The 17,033-nt window shown below is 46.0% G+C and overlaps 1 protein-coding gene across 3 annotated transcripts in view; it reads left to right on the top strand.

Moving 5' to 3' along the window:
• Window positions 1–17,033, top strand: part of DIS3L2 (DIS3 like 3'-5' exoribonuclease 2) — a 192,312-nt gene that overhangs the window by 111,314 nt on the left and 63,965 nt on the right. For all 3 annotated transcript variants that reach the window (XM_080603837.1, XM_080603838.1, XM_080603839.1), the window contains 2 exons: window positions 5,586–5,698; window positions 12,534–12,641. In XM_080603837.1, coding sequence (XP_080459963.1) covers window positions 5,586–5,698; window positions 12,534–12,641 — 221 coding nt within the window. The remainder of the gene's footprint in view (window positions 1–5,585; window positions 5,699–12,533; window positions 12,642–17,033) is intronic.

The raw sequence follows: 17,033 nt of genomic DNA, 5'->3' as shown, positions 1-17,033 counted from the left end.
GGCAGACGATTTTTCCTATTTTCAAGTCATTGCAACATTTACTAAAGTCATGTTTATGCTTGGTTGGGAAAGTAGCCACTCTGTGCCCTGGGGACTTGTCCCGCTCTCTTGAGATGCGGAATTCTGATTCCTTTTGCCAGAGTGTTTTCATGAGGTTATGTCAAGGAAGAGACCTTTTGAGAAAGAAAAAGCTATTAATTGCTTTAAAAAAGGTGTAATTAGTTGCATTTCGGTTGGATAAAGCAACGTCATGTGATAATTTTAAAACTTGGGTTTCCTGGTAAACAAGTTAATGGATTTATGCTCAGTTGCACTGTGCTTTCAAAAAGCAAAATGGCCCTAGGGCACACAAGTAAAATTTAAGCACTTTCCTTGTTATTTTAAAATAAGTAAAATAAAAATAAAGCACACTGTCTGATTTTCTGAACAATAGCTTGGCTTCCTGCGGTGGAAAAGTAACCTCAGCCGAGAATTAAAGCCACCCACCTGTGTCTTCAGACTGCAGAGAAGACAAATAGCTTGCTCTTTCCACAGTTTTACTTTAATTTTTGTATTAATCTCTTCTACGTCTTTTTTATTTTTTTTTTCTTTCCCTCTTGCTCTTTTCTCCCACTCGGGCAGTCACTCTCTTCTATCTGTCTCTGTCTCCGTGCCAAGAGGGACGCTTCTGCATTCCTGGGCCGTCGGTGTACGGGTGTAGTACATACACACAGGAAGGGAAATAGAGGTGTTTGGGTCGGGTCCTTCATTTAAAGGCTCGTATTCAACATCTGTGATGATCCCTAGCAGCTTCCTCAGGTGTCAGTGCCATTTTCTGCCTCCGTGCAAGTTGTGTTTGTTTTGTGTGCACCCCTCTTACCGCCTGCAGCCCCTGTGGCTGGCCCTGCTGCGTCGGAGAGCCTCTCCTGCAGACGCTGTCCTTGCCCCTATGCCCAACAGCCACACAGCAGAACCTCAGCCCTGATGAGAGCCTGTGCTAGGCTGCTAACAGCAGCAAAATGCACATGTAGGTTAAAGGCCTCGTCTGTCTCTCTTTATACAAGTTTTTCGTACTTTTGCAAGGCACTAAATACTGCTTTGCAGGTAAGTGAGCAGCAGCAGGTCCCCCCAGGGCAGGGGAATGGGGAAGAGCCGTAATTATTTGCTGCCAGAGTTGGTGCAGCCAGGGAACAGTCAGCTACCTTTAACTGCTGGCAGCGGCTGGGTGGTTGGCTGTTTTCTGGCTGGAGCAAACACTTTGCAATTGGCTTTGAACTTTCCTATGGATCCCTTACTGAGGGGTAACGGACAGCTTGAGCAATACCGGCTAATACAAAAAATTTGGTATTAAATTTTAAGTTGACATAACACTCTCTCAGTGCTTGTCCTCTCTCCTGAGAATGATGATGTGTGAAGGTGAGATGGAAATAAAGGGGAGTGTGTCTGCATGGTAGAGAATTACCTTTTGCTGTTTTATCCTTGAGGAGTTGCATTTTTAAGTTCCATGCTCCTAAAATTTGTTTACACTGGGGTATGATGTGAGCTTGCTTGGTCTTTCTCGCTGCGTTTGTATTAGGATTGACTAGGGTTGCTGAAGATGGAGAAGGATTTGCTGCCATTGTGTTAACTTGTGTACTGTTCAAATATATTCACCTCAACTTTCTAATTCCTGGGGCAAATACTTGATACAACTTGCTGGGTTGGCAGTTTTTATGGAGCATTTACAGACTGAAAGGTCTTTTTCCTTTTCCTCCAGCTCTTCCTTGCTAATCCCTTTTGTTTATAATTTTTCTCAGTAAAGAAGGAAAAAAGTTCTTTGAACTGTTTTGTCCTAAAGGATGAGATCATTGGTGGAAAAAAAGAAAGGAACAGCTTGTTCTTTGTTCCGTAAGGTGCCACACTTGAACCATTCTCCTTTGATTTTAGCATCGTATCAGTGTTACGTACACAAGGTTTTGGAGTGGGTTCAAATAAAGCAGATTCTTGGATCAAGGAGCTGAACTTTCTCTAAAACTGCTGCGTGCATAGGGCAGCATCGTTCTGGGGAGGCCTGCCCTGAGTAGCTCGATCATTTCGTAAGCTTCTAGAGGAAAAGCCAGGCTTCTAGAAGCTTGGAGAAACACAGATTGTTTTATTCTGCTGTTCTAGCAACTTATGTCATGGTGAAGGAAAAGGAAAATTGTCCTCTCTGTGTCCTCTCTCCCATCCATCTCTGTTTGCAGAGAGAGGCTAGTAGGGCACAGCTGGCTAATAAAGCACGCGTTGCTTGACTCTAACTGCATTCCCCATTGCTAAACGGCTCCCACGTAGCAGCTTCACGGTGATGGAGTTTGGGATGACAATTTTGCACCCACTTTTGCACCCTGAATGAAAGGAGCCATCCAAATGCCTTCAGCATTTTTCATTGCAATACGTGTTCCCTTCGGCTCTCGCTTAAGTATCAGCCGTATGAAGTGTCACGCTTAATCCCCTGTATATTTTTATGTAGACACCTTTTAAAAAAAATCTTTAAACTAGTAGTGTAGCTTTAGGGCTTGTTGTCCAGCTTTAGGTTCATTGTAGGAAAATTACAAATTTGGGTTGAAGCAAGTCTGTGGCTTGTAAAGTACTCTTCTCTGCAAGAATTTCAGAGAGGAGCTACATGCCAAGGCTTGAAGCCTCTGTTTGCTGGAGATGTAGATTTTGTCATCAAAATGAACGTGGAGTAGGCAGCCTGTAGCAGAGTGTGGTGTGTGGTCCATGTGTTGTCCACCATTCCTCTTCTCTGCTCTCTCTGACAAAACTTCTTGAATAAAGGAGTGGTGCTTTAACTCTTTTTTCCTTTCATTCAGGCCACATGCTCTTTTTTTTTTCCTTGGGAAATAACATAAGACTCACAATGTGAAATGTTCCTTTTGTGACTGTCATAAAAAATTAATGAGACTAGAAAAACTGTTTGTGGATCTGGAAGAGAATGCCAGGGAAAGAACTTTGTGGCTAGAGAAACACACTTCAGTTGGCAAATAAACCAGGAGAGAGCAGCAGGCAGGTATTTCGGTGCAGGCTTAGGCTGGCATTTTGCACAACACATTCAAAAGTAGAGATTTGAGAGAAATCAGACGGGTTGATCGCTGTCTGTATCTTCAAGTTCTCTTGGTCTGAATTTTTTTGGGGTGAGGGAGATAGGGTGATTTATGCTCGAGCAAGACAAACCCAAGAGCTGCCAGTTTGCATTATGTCAATGGATGTAACAAAATATTTAGATAGAATTTCTATTAAAAGTTCAAAAGCAGGGGGCTCATGCTGACCCCGGCTTTTAGAACCTCTGGTGGGAAACCTGAGTGAAATTTAATTCCTCTCAATGTGTTTTCATTGGCGAACTCCACGTTTTATTATCTCATGCAATGAGATCTTTCTTGGTTTGTCGATTTTCTACTGAGGACAAAAAGTTCATGTATGTAACAGGGCACATATTGAATTAAAGTGCGATTAAAGGCATGATGTAATGACCCCCTCTCCTTTTCCTTTAGTCAATATTTGCCTGCAGGGTCAATACATTACAATATTGACTTCAAAGTGTTCAATATTGTTTTACCTTCTGAGTGTGTTGGCTTCGAATGCGTGTAATATTAAACCTGTTGGTTGAACTGTTGGTCTAAGACTTACTGTCTAAGTAGTTTCAGGCTTGGATGCCTAATCCATGTAGAGCAGCTTTCAAGGCATCTGATAATATCACAACACAGCTGTAGGCAGCTTTCCGAGGTGAACCACCGAATCTGAGGTCTTTTCTCCCAGCTTTCCGAGTGGTGGAGTTCAGCCCTGGGAGTGCGATGGGATTATTGCCCTCTCCCCCTGCTGCCACGATATTTGCTCTCCGCAGGACTTCCCAGTGACTGTAGGTTATGTGGACAAACCTAAACCCCAGTGCTCCTGTCTTCCATGTGAATTTTTTGCTGCCTTTACATCTGTGCTCTATCAGGTATACGAAAAGCAAGATAATGCTTTCCAGACTCAAAGTTCTGTGCAAACACAGCTTGGTAAAACTGGCTGGATGAGCTGTTACCAAGTCAAACTGTCACACACGGCGTTACCTGCACTCCCAGGCGGTGGTGGCACCGTTTGCTGGGTGGCTCTCCTGATACGAACTTGAACCTTCTCGTGCTTCCTCTTCACCTGTATAAATTTCCATTCCTGCTCTGCTGAAATCCAGCACCGTTACCCGTCCATCAGCTGGGCACCCAGGCAGATACACTGTGGAGTGACAGCAGCTGTTAATATTTTGTCCTCCAAAAATGTGACGCTCGAGGCTTTGATAGTACTCTATGCGAGGTGTATAAACAAACAGCATTATAACCGGTATGGTATCTTATTATGTTGTCTTTCTGAAAAAATAAAGGAAAGAGAAAATATTTATAGATACCATGAAGTGAGTGAATTCCTCTAAAGAACCAACTGTTATAATTAGGAACCCGCCGCACTTAGAACTACTCTACAAATAAGCACCTCAAATCCTAGGCTAGCCCTTCCAGAGAAAACAAAGGTCAACAGGCTTCTTTGAGGATTAGCAAACCAGAATTTCTTGGACCAAGGTACTAATTACTTCCAAAGCTGAGGATGATCGCTCCTTCCAAATTCAAATTACTGCCAAAACCTCACGATAATCCTCAGTAATACTCCTCTCCAGCCTAACTTTTGAATTAAGGTGCTTTTAGGCTAGACTCTGATTTGAGGATAAAAAGCCTAATCCAAGGATAAGGCAGATATCAGAGTATTCCTATGGAAAGCTGCACTTCTGCATAGCCTGATGCTAAATCATTTAAGACTTCCTAGGACACCAGCAGCAGTTTGGGCTTGACCCAGAGTGAAGTGGAAGCCGGTGCAGCTTGGAGAACCCAAAAGCAGGCCTAGAAATTGTGTCTCGTACTGCTTGTCTGTTTGCAAGGTGGGGGCCCATATTTCTTGCTTGTTGTTGTCTGACAGCAAAGGGATGAAAACTAGGCTCACTATTACAAGATCCCAGCTGGGAAGACGTAGCCACGTGGCTTTTAAGGGATTTCACATACCCACCACTGAGATTCACAGGTATACGTGGGGATGAGGTAAGTTGTAGTCACAGTGGTTGTGAATTTGGAAGCGTCTTGAGAGTCCGCAATTTTCATCTCAGAAGGGAAGAGATGGACAGAAATATCATTGTTGTGAGTTCTGGGCATAAGGTAAAAGAGTTCTGGGAGCACTGGGAGAAGGGGCGAAGGGGACAGAGTTAAATATACGCGTAATTATACAGAATACGTCAGAAGGATCTATACACAGAAGCATTCAGACCTGTCAGAATGAGAAAAGATTTGTGAAAATCACTTGTTGTCAGTTTCTTATCCATTACCTTGCTGTCTCCCTAGCCCTAGCCCTGGCTCTGTGGTAGCTCACAGGACTCATATATCACAGAAAATTGCTCTGCCAGAAGTGGCCCAGCAGAAAATGTGGAGATCATAAAATTGTGTTTTTTCTTTTTTCTTTTTTTCTTTTTTCTTTGAAAAGTGACTTCTGGATGGAATTATTTCCTTCTTCCCCTGCCCCCTAAACTCCTTCATTTCCACCTGCAGCCTACTGACTTCTTTGTGCAATTTCAGGGAACTTTGAAGTGGGTGTTCACATTGCGGATGTAAGCTACTTTGTACTGGAAGAAACAGCGCTGGATAAAGTGGCAAGCGAAAGGGCAACCAGCGTCTATTTAGTGCAAAAGGTAAGAACAACTTTTCCTTTTTTCTTCTGAGCACTGCCTTCCTTTTACCATAAATTCATTTTAAAGGTTCATTTTCAGATGCCGTTGATCAAAATGTGATTACTATTGCAGCAAACCTACAGAAATGAGCAAACTGATGCAGACAAACACAAGAGTTAACAAAGCCGCACTTACGAAGACAGCACTGGGTGAAGCAGCAGCTCATAACCGTGTGTCTATGGGCAGAAACCTGGGTATGCCAGGGCTTGTTAGCTCAGGAGCAGCTCTGCTCACCTGCAGCTAGTTCAGGTCCCAAAGCCTTATGGCTATGTTTGTACTGTCCTGAGCTTGAGATGAGCTTGACAGATCCCACTTAACTTCTCTGCTTTGCTGTTGCGGGTTTGAAATTTGCCAATATGGTGGTGATATAGACTGTCATTTTTGTCTTCATTGCAGTAGGACTAGCTAAGCCCTCCCAGATGTGGATGCATAGCAGAGTGTGGTGTAAAACGCCCTGTGCCATCTCACATCTTGAGGTACCACAGTATTTCACAGACTTTTTCTTTTATCTGGGTATCCCAAGTACTGCAAAGTGATGATCTCTCATCATACACTGAGAAGATATTTAAAGCTGTAGAGATTTTAGGGTAACAGAACCAAATGTTAAACTTGATTTTTGAACTTTAAAAACGACCAAGTTCAAGTTTAACATTATTGGAAAGGAAACACCCAAGTTTCATCTGTGCATGATTTTTTTTGTCTGATTTTAAGTTGAATGTGCAGAAGCACTTCCTATATTGCAGGCACTGTGTGTGAAAGGAAGCCAGGAAGCTTGGCTTTTGGCTTCCTGTGCTGGCTTGAAACATCAGCTACATGAAGAGGAGTATTGAGACAGTCTCTTAAGGGCAGGTTATTCTTTCTCTCCCCACACTTCCTTTCCATTAGGTTGTAGAAGTCCTTGACTCTGCACCCTTTCCCAGATGGCAGGGCATCTGTGGTGTAGTAAACATATCCTTGGTACTCAGGGTTGTGGGTGATTCTTCTCCTCCCTTCCTGGGTGTTCCCAGGGTTGCTCTCTGGGGAGGGTCTCGTAATAATGCTTGTTCTGTTAGCTTCCTGTGCTTTATCCATTCTTTCCAGATCATAAATTATTTTGTCTTTACACCCTTGAAATCAAATCAGTGGTTTGATATCAACCTGTTAACCTTTAGTAGCGGTTTCAGAACTATTTTGGGGTAGACGTGGTGAGGCACAACCTCAGGGTGTCTCAGGGGGTCCATGGGTTTTATGTCTCTGGAGGCATGGGTTGTGTGGAGTAGCCGTGAGAGCGATGCAGAGGGGACCGAGGAGGGGCCTGGCTGGAGAACACCGGTTACCAGCGACTGTTCTCCAGGAGCTGGAAGCGGTGCATATCTCATGGAAACAGCAGTCCTGGCACAGGAGTCTTCCCAACCCTGTGGTCTCTGCAGCGATAAGCCCTTGGCTCTGCGATGCTCTGCCTCCACCTCCGATGGGTGACTGCAGCCACCGCTTGCCCAGGGGGAACGTCACTGCGGGGCAGCAAAACTGTAATCCTGGGAGACGTTGTGGCAGTATTTTCAAGACAAAATACTGTGGCTTGAAGGCATGTAGTTTTTTACCGAAGGGAGAAGGAAATTTCTTTTTTGTACGTAAAAGATTTTTTTCATAAAAATTTAGTTGAATTCAAAAGCTAATTGAATGTTCTTTCAAAGTGCCTTTTCCCCCCCAGCACCAGTCAGTCATGTGTAATGCCAACTACGTTATTTATTGCCTTTTCACAGCCATAATCTCCCGTTGCTCTTCAACTGCCATGGCCTAGCAGTCAGGATTAGTGTTTTACCCACACTTCTGCCCTGGAGAGAATACGTTTTCAGAGTACAAAGTAGGTTAGATGATGAAAACACAGTATTGGTCAGTATTTTAATTACAAGAGATGAAAAGGAGAGAGGGGATGGGCAAAGGAAAGCAGCCAGGCTGTCTGAAACAAGATGGTAGCGTGACTCTTGTAGAAAATATGCTTTCCTTTGATGGAATTGTTTCCTAAGACAGCTGTGATTCTGCTAGAGGTTAGCACCATGCTAATCCTCCCAAAGAAGTTAAATAAAGCCACATATTTAATTTTCCTGAACCATGTATCCAGAAGGGGAGTTATTGTGTAATTGCTAGCAGTCTATTTAATAAAAGTCAAAAGTTTTTGAAATACGAGTGTATCAGGTTTTAAGAAGCAAGAAAACCTAAACAGTTTCCTCTTTTTTGGCACACCCTGTAGTGTTATTTTAGGTGTGAAGCAGCTCAAGTGAGAGGTCAGCCATAAATCCGTATAATATTTTATTGGTACTATTTTATACTCGAGATCAAAGATTTGATCTGTAAGCCTATCTTCACGTCAAGTCCAAGGACTTCGAGACACTCACTTTTGACACCAGCAGGTTGTCAGGGTGTTGATATTTTGATAATCTCCGGCTGAGTAACAAGGAGTTGCTCAAAATCTGAATTCATGGAAGTGTTGATACAACTCTCGGGCAGAAATCTTGGCTCACAAACAAATTGCCTATTTCCTGTGAGTGTCTTGTAGCGGGTAAGCAATAGCCTTGCTGAGCCCACCCCATTGTTAGACCTTGGCGGCCTCCTCCTGGCTCCGGGGAGAGCAGCCGATGGAAACCTTTGGCTCCCTCCCCATCAAATTGGTGGAGGGAGACGGGGTCACCACCAGAGTCAGCAGTGGTCGTAACCCACCTGAGCCCAGCCTCAAACTGGGATTATTTGAGGGGAGCAAAACTGTCCGTGAGACTTGGTGAAACTAAGGGGCTAGGCTTAACCAGAGTTTGCTCCCTTTTTCCTTTATCTGGTTGTCTGATTTTTTTACTCCCCATCTGCTCCTTGAAAAGCTGCTACGGCAAGCCCATTGATCAGAGCCACCCTGCTCTGCTCCTGGCCAGTGAGTCCCTCATGGCTGTGGCAGACGTTTCTGGTTTTAAAGGGAACGGGAGTTTTATCATCCCAGGGTGCCTGTGCTCCCTCCCACTGCCCAGCTCCCGAGGAACGAGGCTGAGGCTGGAAACTCACACTTGGATGCTGGAAGCGCTATGCTAGCCCAAGAGGCAAGAGGAAAAAAACCCAAAGGGCTCTCACAAGCAGGAGGTGCGACATTGCTGTGTCTGAAGGGAATCTGCCACCCAAGAGCCAGGTTTAAGCAGCACTGCAAGCCGTGGTAAGAAGCACATGTGTCCTATAACCCTGGGATGAGGATGTAGGAGCCCCCCGGTCCCACAGGTACCTTCTCTTACTTGGGCATTCCCTCGCTGCCCGGGTCTCTGGTGCTGTCTGGCAGCAGGAGTGCTGCGTCTGCAGCCAGCTTCAGCAGCGCTGGCCCTAAGGAGATTTCGCATGTGTCACTTGGAAGTACAGAGAGAGAATCTGCTGTCCGTAAGCTGATTTGAAATGCAGACCCACAGCTGCAAACGCTGTGGATGTCAGCCTTTCGCTCAAAGTGCCCTTTCCAGTATCTCTTGGGCCCTACTGGGCTGGTGGGGAGAGATGATGCCTTTTATTAGTCTGGCCGAGAGAAGGGCTTGGAAACCAGACAAGCTCTCACCACCCAAGCCTTTCTTCAGCCCTACTTTCTATGGCAGAAAGGGTTTCCTAGGGCTTGCAGGTCTTTTTTTTCTCCGTTGTGAAAAGTTTTTTCCATTGCCCTGCTGAATCTCTGCATGTCTAGATTCGACTACATTTATGCACCCCCTGTTCCCAGCCTTACGATCCCTGTATGAGCACCAGTGACCTTATTTCTAGCTACAGTGAAATCAAGCTGAAGGATGCGATCCCTACTACAGGCGCCTGAAGAAGAAGAAAAGCACTTCCCGCAGGAGATGGTATCCTTCAGCAGTGGTTCAGTGAGCTGGGTTTCTGCATGCTGTGGCACTCCGCAGGGCAGCTGGCAGGCTCTGCTGGCTCTTGGCAGACAGTCATGGAAAGGGCAAAGTATTTAAAGGATGCTGGGCAACCTCTGGATTATTTGAGGTGATGCTATGCAACCTTGATATTTTGTAAAGCTTCCCTGGGCATTAAAAACGTACTTAGGGAAATCTCCTCTCATCCTGCGTCTCCTTGAAAAAGAGATGAAAATAATCCTATTGCATAAGTTCCTTGTGGGCAGCCCCTGGGATAACTCCCCAAACATCTCACTCTCCCGATTTGACACAGTTGTGACATCTTTGTATGTTAAATGCTTGGCTTGCAACTGCTAGGAATCCTTTCAGACTGCGACCGAATCGTGTGAAGGATCAGACCAGAAGAGGAAATGTGCATTTAGGACTTAGAAACTTCTGTGCTTTGTAACAGCTGCTTTATTCTCCATGTAGAGCGTGAAGGGGGGATTGCAGTGTTAAAGCAGAGGGAGGCAGTTAGCCAGGACTGTCGTGATGCTGAAAACAGGTTTCCTCCTAATTCAGTAAGGTAGATAAAATTGAAATACCTTCAATGCAAGGTCACATTGTCTTACGTTATGTGTGTATTCGCTGAGCCCAGAAAAAACTTGATTGAATTCTTGCTCTCCTGTGAGATTTCTTGTGTGGCTTGGGTTAAGTTGCTTTGCCTAAAGTTTCTCTCCTGTGGGACAAGGGTAACGGGGGTTGATGCTTCCCTATTTAACAGTAGGTTTGTTACAGCTAATTGCTTGGTGAGTGTTTAGTGCTGTAATTACGAGCTGAGTTAAAGCTTTGCTTGTGTTTCACATCATTGAAAGCCCTTCCGTAGAATTATAGCCTCTTGAATCGGATATTAATCCTGCTCAAGTACACTTAAAACAAGCATCCTGTTGTTTCGTTCGGGCTATTCTTTGTGGATGGGCTTTCATGTTTCATGTAGGCGTTGTGCTAGCAGATTGTTATTGCTCTAGGAGATGTGAAGGGAGAGGATGTGCTAAGGCACAGAAATACTCCATAAGTACAGAACATTATCGGTTACAACCAAAAAATCAATCACAGGGTGACGGTGAGGGGAGAGAGAGGCTGGTAACCGCAGCTTTTAATTTGGATGGAAAAGAGTTTGGGAGCTTTTATTAAAGTGCCAGCACTTTGTTGGTACTGACCTGAACTTTGGGGTCCCACGGTGGTCATGGGCGATCTCATGCAGGGATTTCCGATAGCCCATAAACCCATTTTCTCTCCTTTCTGGTAGGGGTTGGCACCCTTCATGCTAAGTTTATAACCTCGTGGCGCGGGCCCTTCCAGGCAGCGAGGCAGACCTCACGTACTGTATCTGTGAGTTATGAATGTATGCGCATTGTTCGTGGACTTCTCACAACTGGAATAACAGAGGCGACGGCCTTTGTGTTGCGGGAAACAGCTTATCGTAATCTGTGCCCTCGTGCCCTTCCAGCTGAAGCAGTGCTGCTGATTCATGTTGAAAGTGACTCCTTGACAGGCAGGGGCCGTACAGTTAACCTTTTGGCATTAATATGCAGTGCAATTAGAATGGATTTATAGCCATCATCTGGTGCCAAACCACAAATGTGATTAAATATTTTAAGAGCCTTTCCTTCAAAGCAAAAGGTAAATAAGAAGTGTGCGCACTTGAGGAGAACATGGACACCTGAGACTTTTTTTTTTCCTTGCTGTTTTGAAGAACAGTCGTTCCCCTGGCGTCCAGATAGAAAATGTTATCTCTAAAATCACCAAATTGGTGCGAGGGAGTTTGGAAGAGCTGGGGTTGCTGCTGCTCTTCTGTTTGCTGGGTGGCACAGGAGAGCAATCAAAATGGAAACTAAATTAAATACCCAAAATATTTTGATGGCAAGCTCAACTAAGCAGAGCATTTCTCTTCTGTGCTTTTCTGGAAAGCGCCAGCCCAAATTACCACTCGGAATAAACAAGAAGAAGAAGGTAGTTCTTTGAGGGCAGTAACTGCTTGTTCACAAAGGTTAATAACGAGTAGAGAAATCAGCATTTGAAACTCTAAATGATTAGGTTTGCTTCATTAAACAGCTTCTAAATATTAGCTTTACTGCTGGCTTCACCTGGGAAATAACTCAGGGATGGTAAAAACACTTGGAGCTGCTCAGCTTTGCTATAGTGTGAATATGCTCCAAGCTTTTGCTTTGTTGCTCCAGTCAGGAGAGTAATATGTGGTTTGGTAATTCGGTGATCAGCAGCTGAAAAATTGATTAGTTGTAAGGAATTAGGGCACAGGCTAAAAAATCCCTGCCAGAGATTTCTCTTGGCTGACATTTTGTTCAGAGCTAAGCTTAGTAAAATAATCATTGTTTTCCCTCTGTTTGCAAACACCCTGTTCAACAGTCATAAAACAGGTGCTTTTCTCTGTCTCACCAACATCTACACATTCCTGTTTGTGCTGCAAAGCGTGCCTTAATCTTTACTAAAGCCGTGCACCGCTCCTGTGATGCGTAGGAGAAGTTTCATTTATGCTTTGCAGGGAGCAGCCTCACACTTGCATTACTTGCCTGGTTACAGTCGTCGGTGGCAAAGCGAGGACAGTTCCCAGATCCACGCTCCTCAGCTCCCGGCTGCCAGGACCGTGTCTCTTCAGCACTGAGTTTCCTTATTTGCTGAGCCTTCCTCGTTCTTCCCAGCGTCAAAAAAGCAATGCAAAAGAAGGGGAAAGCAGAGCAAACATGGTGGAGCTCCAGCATGGGTGGCGGGTCCCAGAGTTAGGATATTGCATTCCCTGTGGCAGGAACACCACTCCTGAGAGTTTAACACATTTTCTCCTTTCTTGTATTGTTGAACCTCTCTTTTACCAGCTGGCCAGGGAAGCTTGGCCACAGGCAGGTCTCCACTAAAAGCCTACAACTCACCAAGGCTCTCTTCTCTTCCAGGTGATCCCGATGCTTCCCAAGCTGCTCTGTGAGGAGTTATGCAGTCTCAATCCCATGCAAGACAGGCTGACGTTCTCTGTGATGTGGAAGGTGACTCCAGAAGGCAAGGTAACTCAAGCAGCAAGCAGTCATCCTGCTAAGCAGCCAGCCCTGCCTCAGTGCTCGGACCCTGCCATTGCAAACAGAGTGGTAAAAATGCCATTCCGTAACAGCTGGGTTCAACAAAGAACATGGTGGTGAACAGTAAGAGAGTATGTAGGACTGTATCTTGTCTTACCGGTGACTGGAATAATCTCATAACGTGGTGGGGAAAGGAAGGATATTTGTAGGAATGTTCAAAGTGGAAGATTTCCTGTCCCTTGCCAGGGGACACTCATGCATTTAATGTCTTAATTCCAGCAGCAATTCACAGCTAATAGTTTGGGACAAGATATTTCTCCCTGACCCCAGCCCTGCATTGTGCTGATGGGCAGTTGTGCAATGCAGTGGATGAGGATTCCTCTGTGGTCTCCCTGGTAAACAGACTGTTTCATTCTTCTTCAGTGCTGCAAATAACATGGTAGCCCTTCAGCAAGGCACAGCTCCATCCTCTGCATACTTCAGCCTCCATGCCTACACAAACATTGTGTTATTCCCAGGGACCAGTTGTGCTGTCTGTCGGTGCAGCGAGATGGCTTCAGCTGCCTGCTGCTCTCCCCAGGTCTTGATTTCTCTCCCTGTTCCTCTGCTACACTCTTAGTAGCAATTCCAGCAATCTCCTCTTTGGTGATCATTGGGTCCCCTCTGTAATCTAAGAGGGCTACAAGCCTGCCTGTCCCAGAGGACTCTGGCAAATAGCCTATGCCAAGTACATGTTTTGCACTCAGAATTATTTTTTTTACGAGTGTTGTGTTGATGCACAACTTTCTCTGTGAAGTATTTCTTGTGCCAATTTGGTAATTTCTCACAAAAATTAACTTTATTTGCTTATTGTTGTCCATGCTGCCCTAAAGGATACTGAGGCTTGGTTTGTGCTTTAACAACATGTAGTTACGGTCCTATATCTGTATTTTTCCAGCTAGTCTCTGCTCTGGCACTGAGGTGGGTTTTATTTCTTCACTGTGAAAAACATCCCATTTCCTGTAGCAACAGCGTGCTTACTCGTGGGACCTTCTGATTGTAGCTACTTGGTGGGCTTTTATTGACTCTGAACAATCTTTGAACAGTTAATAGCCAAGTCTTAATTAAAATAAGCTTTTGATTAAATCTTATCTCTCATTCCCTGCAATATACCCGTTATTTGCTTTTCAAACAGTGTTCAGGCTGACCCTGTCTGGCCAGCGAGGAGGCAGAGGAACCTCAGCACCAACCTTGTGCCTGCTCAGGGCGCTGGTCCCTGCAGGAGCAGGGGTATCTCTGGGACATCCCCGCGGGAAGCAGGCTGCCTGCGGGCATCGCAGCAAACAGGTTTCTCCTGGGAGGCCTTTTGGGATGGCAGTCCTGGCTGGGGTCACTTGATTTGAATAACAGGTGAAGCCCGGAGAAAAAGGCACTCCTAAGAGGAAACGCGGTTGCGGGGTTTTTGCCCAGCAGGGCATTCTTGTAAGAGCTTATCTCTGAGCTGGGACAGAGTGTCTCCTGCACCTCCAGGTGTAACCATAGCCTGATCCCAGCGCAAACAGCATCACGTGCTGTCCAGCTCTGCTGGGTGACAGGAGGTGAGTCAAAGGCCCCCACACGGCCTCTGAACCCCAGCCGGTGGTGGAGATCGGTGAGAGCCCTGATGTGGAGGACCAGAGCCCGACAGCACTGCTAGAGGCGAGTGCCACCGCGAGCTCCGGCTGTTACTGCTCCAAAGCAGATCAGTCTGCAGCTAATGCCTCGCTCAAGGAAAAGCCACAGAGACTCCTCACTTGACTGCGATTGTTGACGAGTTGTTGGGGTTTTTATTTCTTGTTTCTTTCAGAAAAACAATGCCAGGCTCAGCCCTCCTGGGAGACAGGCGCTTTCTTGTTTTTGTTCCTTTTGCATTCTGGAGTTTTTAATCTAGTTTTCCACCGGCGTAACAAAATGTTGCCTGAGCAGTGCTATACGGACTCCGGTGGGATATGGTGACATGATGTCTCCGCGATGACTTTCCCAGGGCAGAGGCGTTAACCATGTTGTTGCATCTGTGCTGTTCTCCAGAAGCAGAGCAGGGCGTTTATAGGAACAACGCAGCACGTTCTTGTTCAGATGCAGTCAACAGAAAGATATTTGAAAACAAACGATGCAACTCTTCTTTTTGTTATTGCTTGGTGGTGTGCTTGAAGCGCAGCCCTGCTGGTCCCTTCTACCAGAGAGGAAGAGAAATTGCCTCAGCCTGAAACAACCTAGACAGACAAACATCTTTTCCAGGCTCAGAACTGCTGTCATCAGCCAGGACATGCTACAGACACTGCCTTGCGTGGAGAAGGTCCTCAGCCCCCTGCACAGCTCTGTCCCACCCTCAGAGACCCTCACTGCAGGGACAGTGCTAACGGGAGGGTTTCAGCTGAGCCACGCTGGATGCCATCACCTGACGTGCTGGAGACTACAGCTTTCCCTCAAAAATGACCAGACCCAGGGGGGGAAATCTTAACATAATCCTACAAACGTCTCAGATACTGGCGTGCTGTCTGGGGATGGGGTGCACCTGGTTTGCTGTGATGGGGGAGGCCTTCCCCAGGTCTCCCCCCCTGAAATGCTGCTCCTTTGCACTGCTCTGCCCATCCTGTGTGGCTTTCCCTGCAGGAGCAGAGCCTGCCCGTTCTTCTGGTTGGGTTTCCAAACCAGGGACGCGAGGCTGTGGTTACCCTGAGGCTGCTTGGATGGCCGCTGAAGGCAGAAACAGAGGGTGTTTCCAGGAGGCACTTGGACGTTGGGTAGAGTGAAGTGAGCCTGCTACAGCAGGGCTCAGCCTGGCAGCTCTGCTCACTGCACGCAGGAATTACTGGACGGCACAGGGCGGGATGCATCCAAAACTCCTTGCCTGCAAGAGGCATGTGTAATGCATCCAGGCAACCTTGGTGAGAAGTGGTTTATTGGGCACGTTAATGAGAGTCCTCGCATAGATGAATGAGAGTCCTCTGTCTAATTTGCACCTGTGAGAGCCGTTGCAGGAACAGAGATTGTATCACACTGTTTGGTTGCCTTTGGGGGACCAAGAACAGAAAAAGGAGTTGAGGAAACAGAGAAGTGAAGGAATTTTAATGTCTGCTAGTATTGGGCTGCTTGTCCTGATGCTTTGCCCTGAGTGTAGCCTGCCTGAGATTTGACATTCTAGTTCTATTCCTGGGGCCCAACTCGCTGCATCTCTCATCTTACAAGGAAGTGAGTGGAGCTCTGAAATATTTGGCCTCTTCTGAGCAAGCAGAAAAATAAGATTTTGTTGGAAGCTTCAAGTTCAGACAGCAAAGTGGAAATCCGGTCTGTTACCTCCTGCAAAGGACAGAACGAGCTCTTGGAAACGGGTGGCAGAAAGCACCGTGTAGCCTCAGACCTGGCTGTCGGTGCTAGCCCAGGGACTGGAGAAAGTGCTTGTCCTCAGAATTACCCTCTGGTCTGTGTCCAGTCCTTTCAACCATGCACGTGTGAGATGGAATTGACTCACCTGCATTATAAAACAAAATGAGAATGCTTTCCAAACATAAAATGTTTAGTTTGGGAGCATAAAATAGTGAGAGCCAGGATTGATAGTGACCTTTGATGCAGAAATTAACAGCTGGAGCTGGAGGAACTGCCTATTACAGTTGGAGGGTGTATGGTGCTCAGCTCACGTGGAGGCTGCTCAGCCTTGCTCAACAAAGAACAGCACCTTTTTGGCACCTGAGCACCATCCACGCCTTGCTAAAGTCTGAATAATCCATTTTCAACCGTCTAATAGTTTTGGAAGTCAGTCTTTTAAAGAGCAGCACAGCCCCTTCCACATCAGAGGTCTTGCTTAGTACCAGGAGCTTTTTTGGGTCCGGCAGATGTCATCAGATGTTGCTGACCTGGTGGATGTGGATCCCATACCATGACAAGAAGCTGAACCACATTTAACAGGGTGCAGCAGAGCACAGGGCAGGTGCTGCCAGCAATCTTACATCATCTCTTTGCCTCGCTCTGTGCCTTTTTCTTCCTTTTTTTCCTTGTGTGTAGGTAGAGGGGCACACAATAACCATGAGCCAAGAGTCTGAGCACTTTCCATTGCAAGACATCCTGTGCTGCATCCCATCTATTAGGACACTTTCTAATTGAAAATGAGCTTAAATAACACGGAACGTGTAACTTTCGGAGGTCTGAGCTGCTGAGTTATACTGTACTGATGTTGTGGGGCACAGGGGAGGGAGACAGCAAAAGTATCTTGGGGTTCAATCCTTTCCTTTTAAGAAGAGGATTTGCCTTTCTGAAGCAATATCCTTGACGAGCCTGTCTTAGAGATGGCTGTTCTCCACAGACACTGTCACTTGCAGGCTTTACCTTGTCCCTGATGAAGGTGGCACTTGTAACTAAGGTAGA

This window comes from Anser brachyrhynchus (assembly GCF_964034855.1).
Source record: "Anser brachyrhynchus genome assembly, chromosome: 9".
Taxonomy (NCBI): domain Eukaryota; kingdom Metazoa; phylum Chordata; class Aves; order Anseriformes; family Anatidae; genus Anser; species Anser brachyrhynchus.
This window is presented reverse-complemented; position numbering and strand designations above follow the sequence as displayed.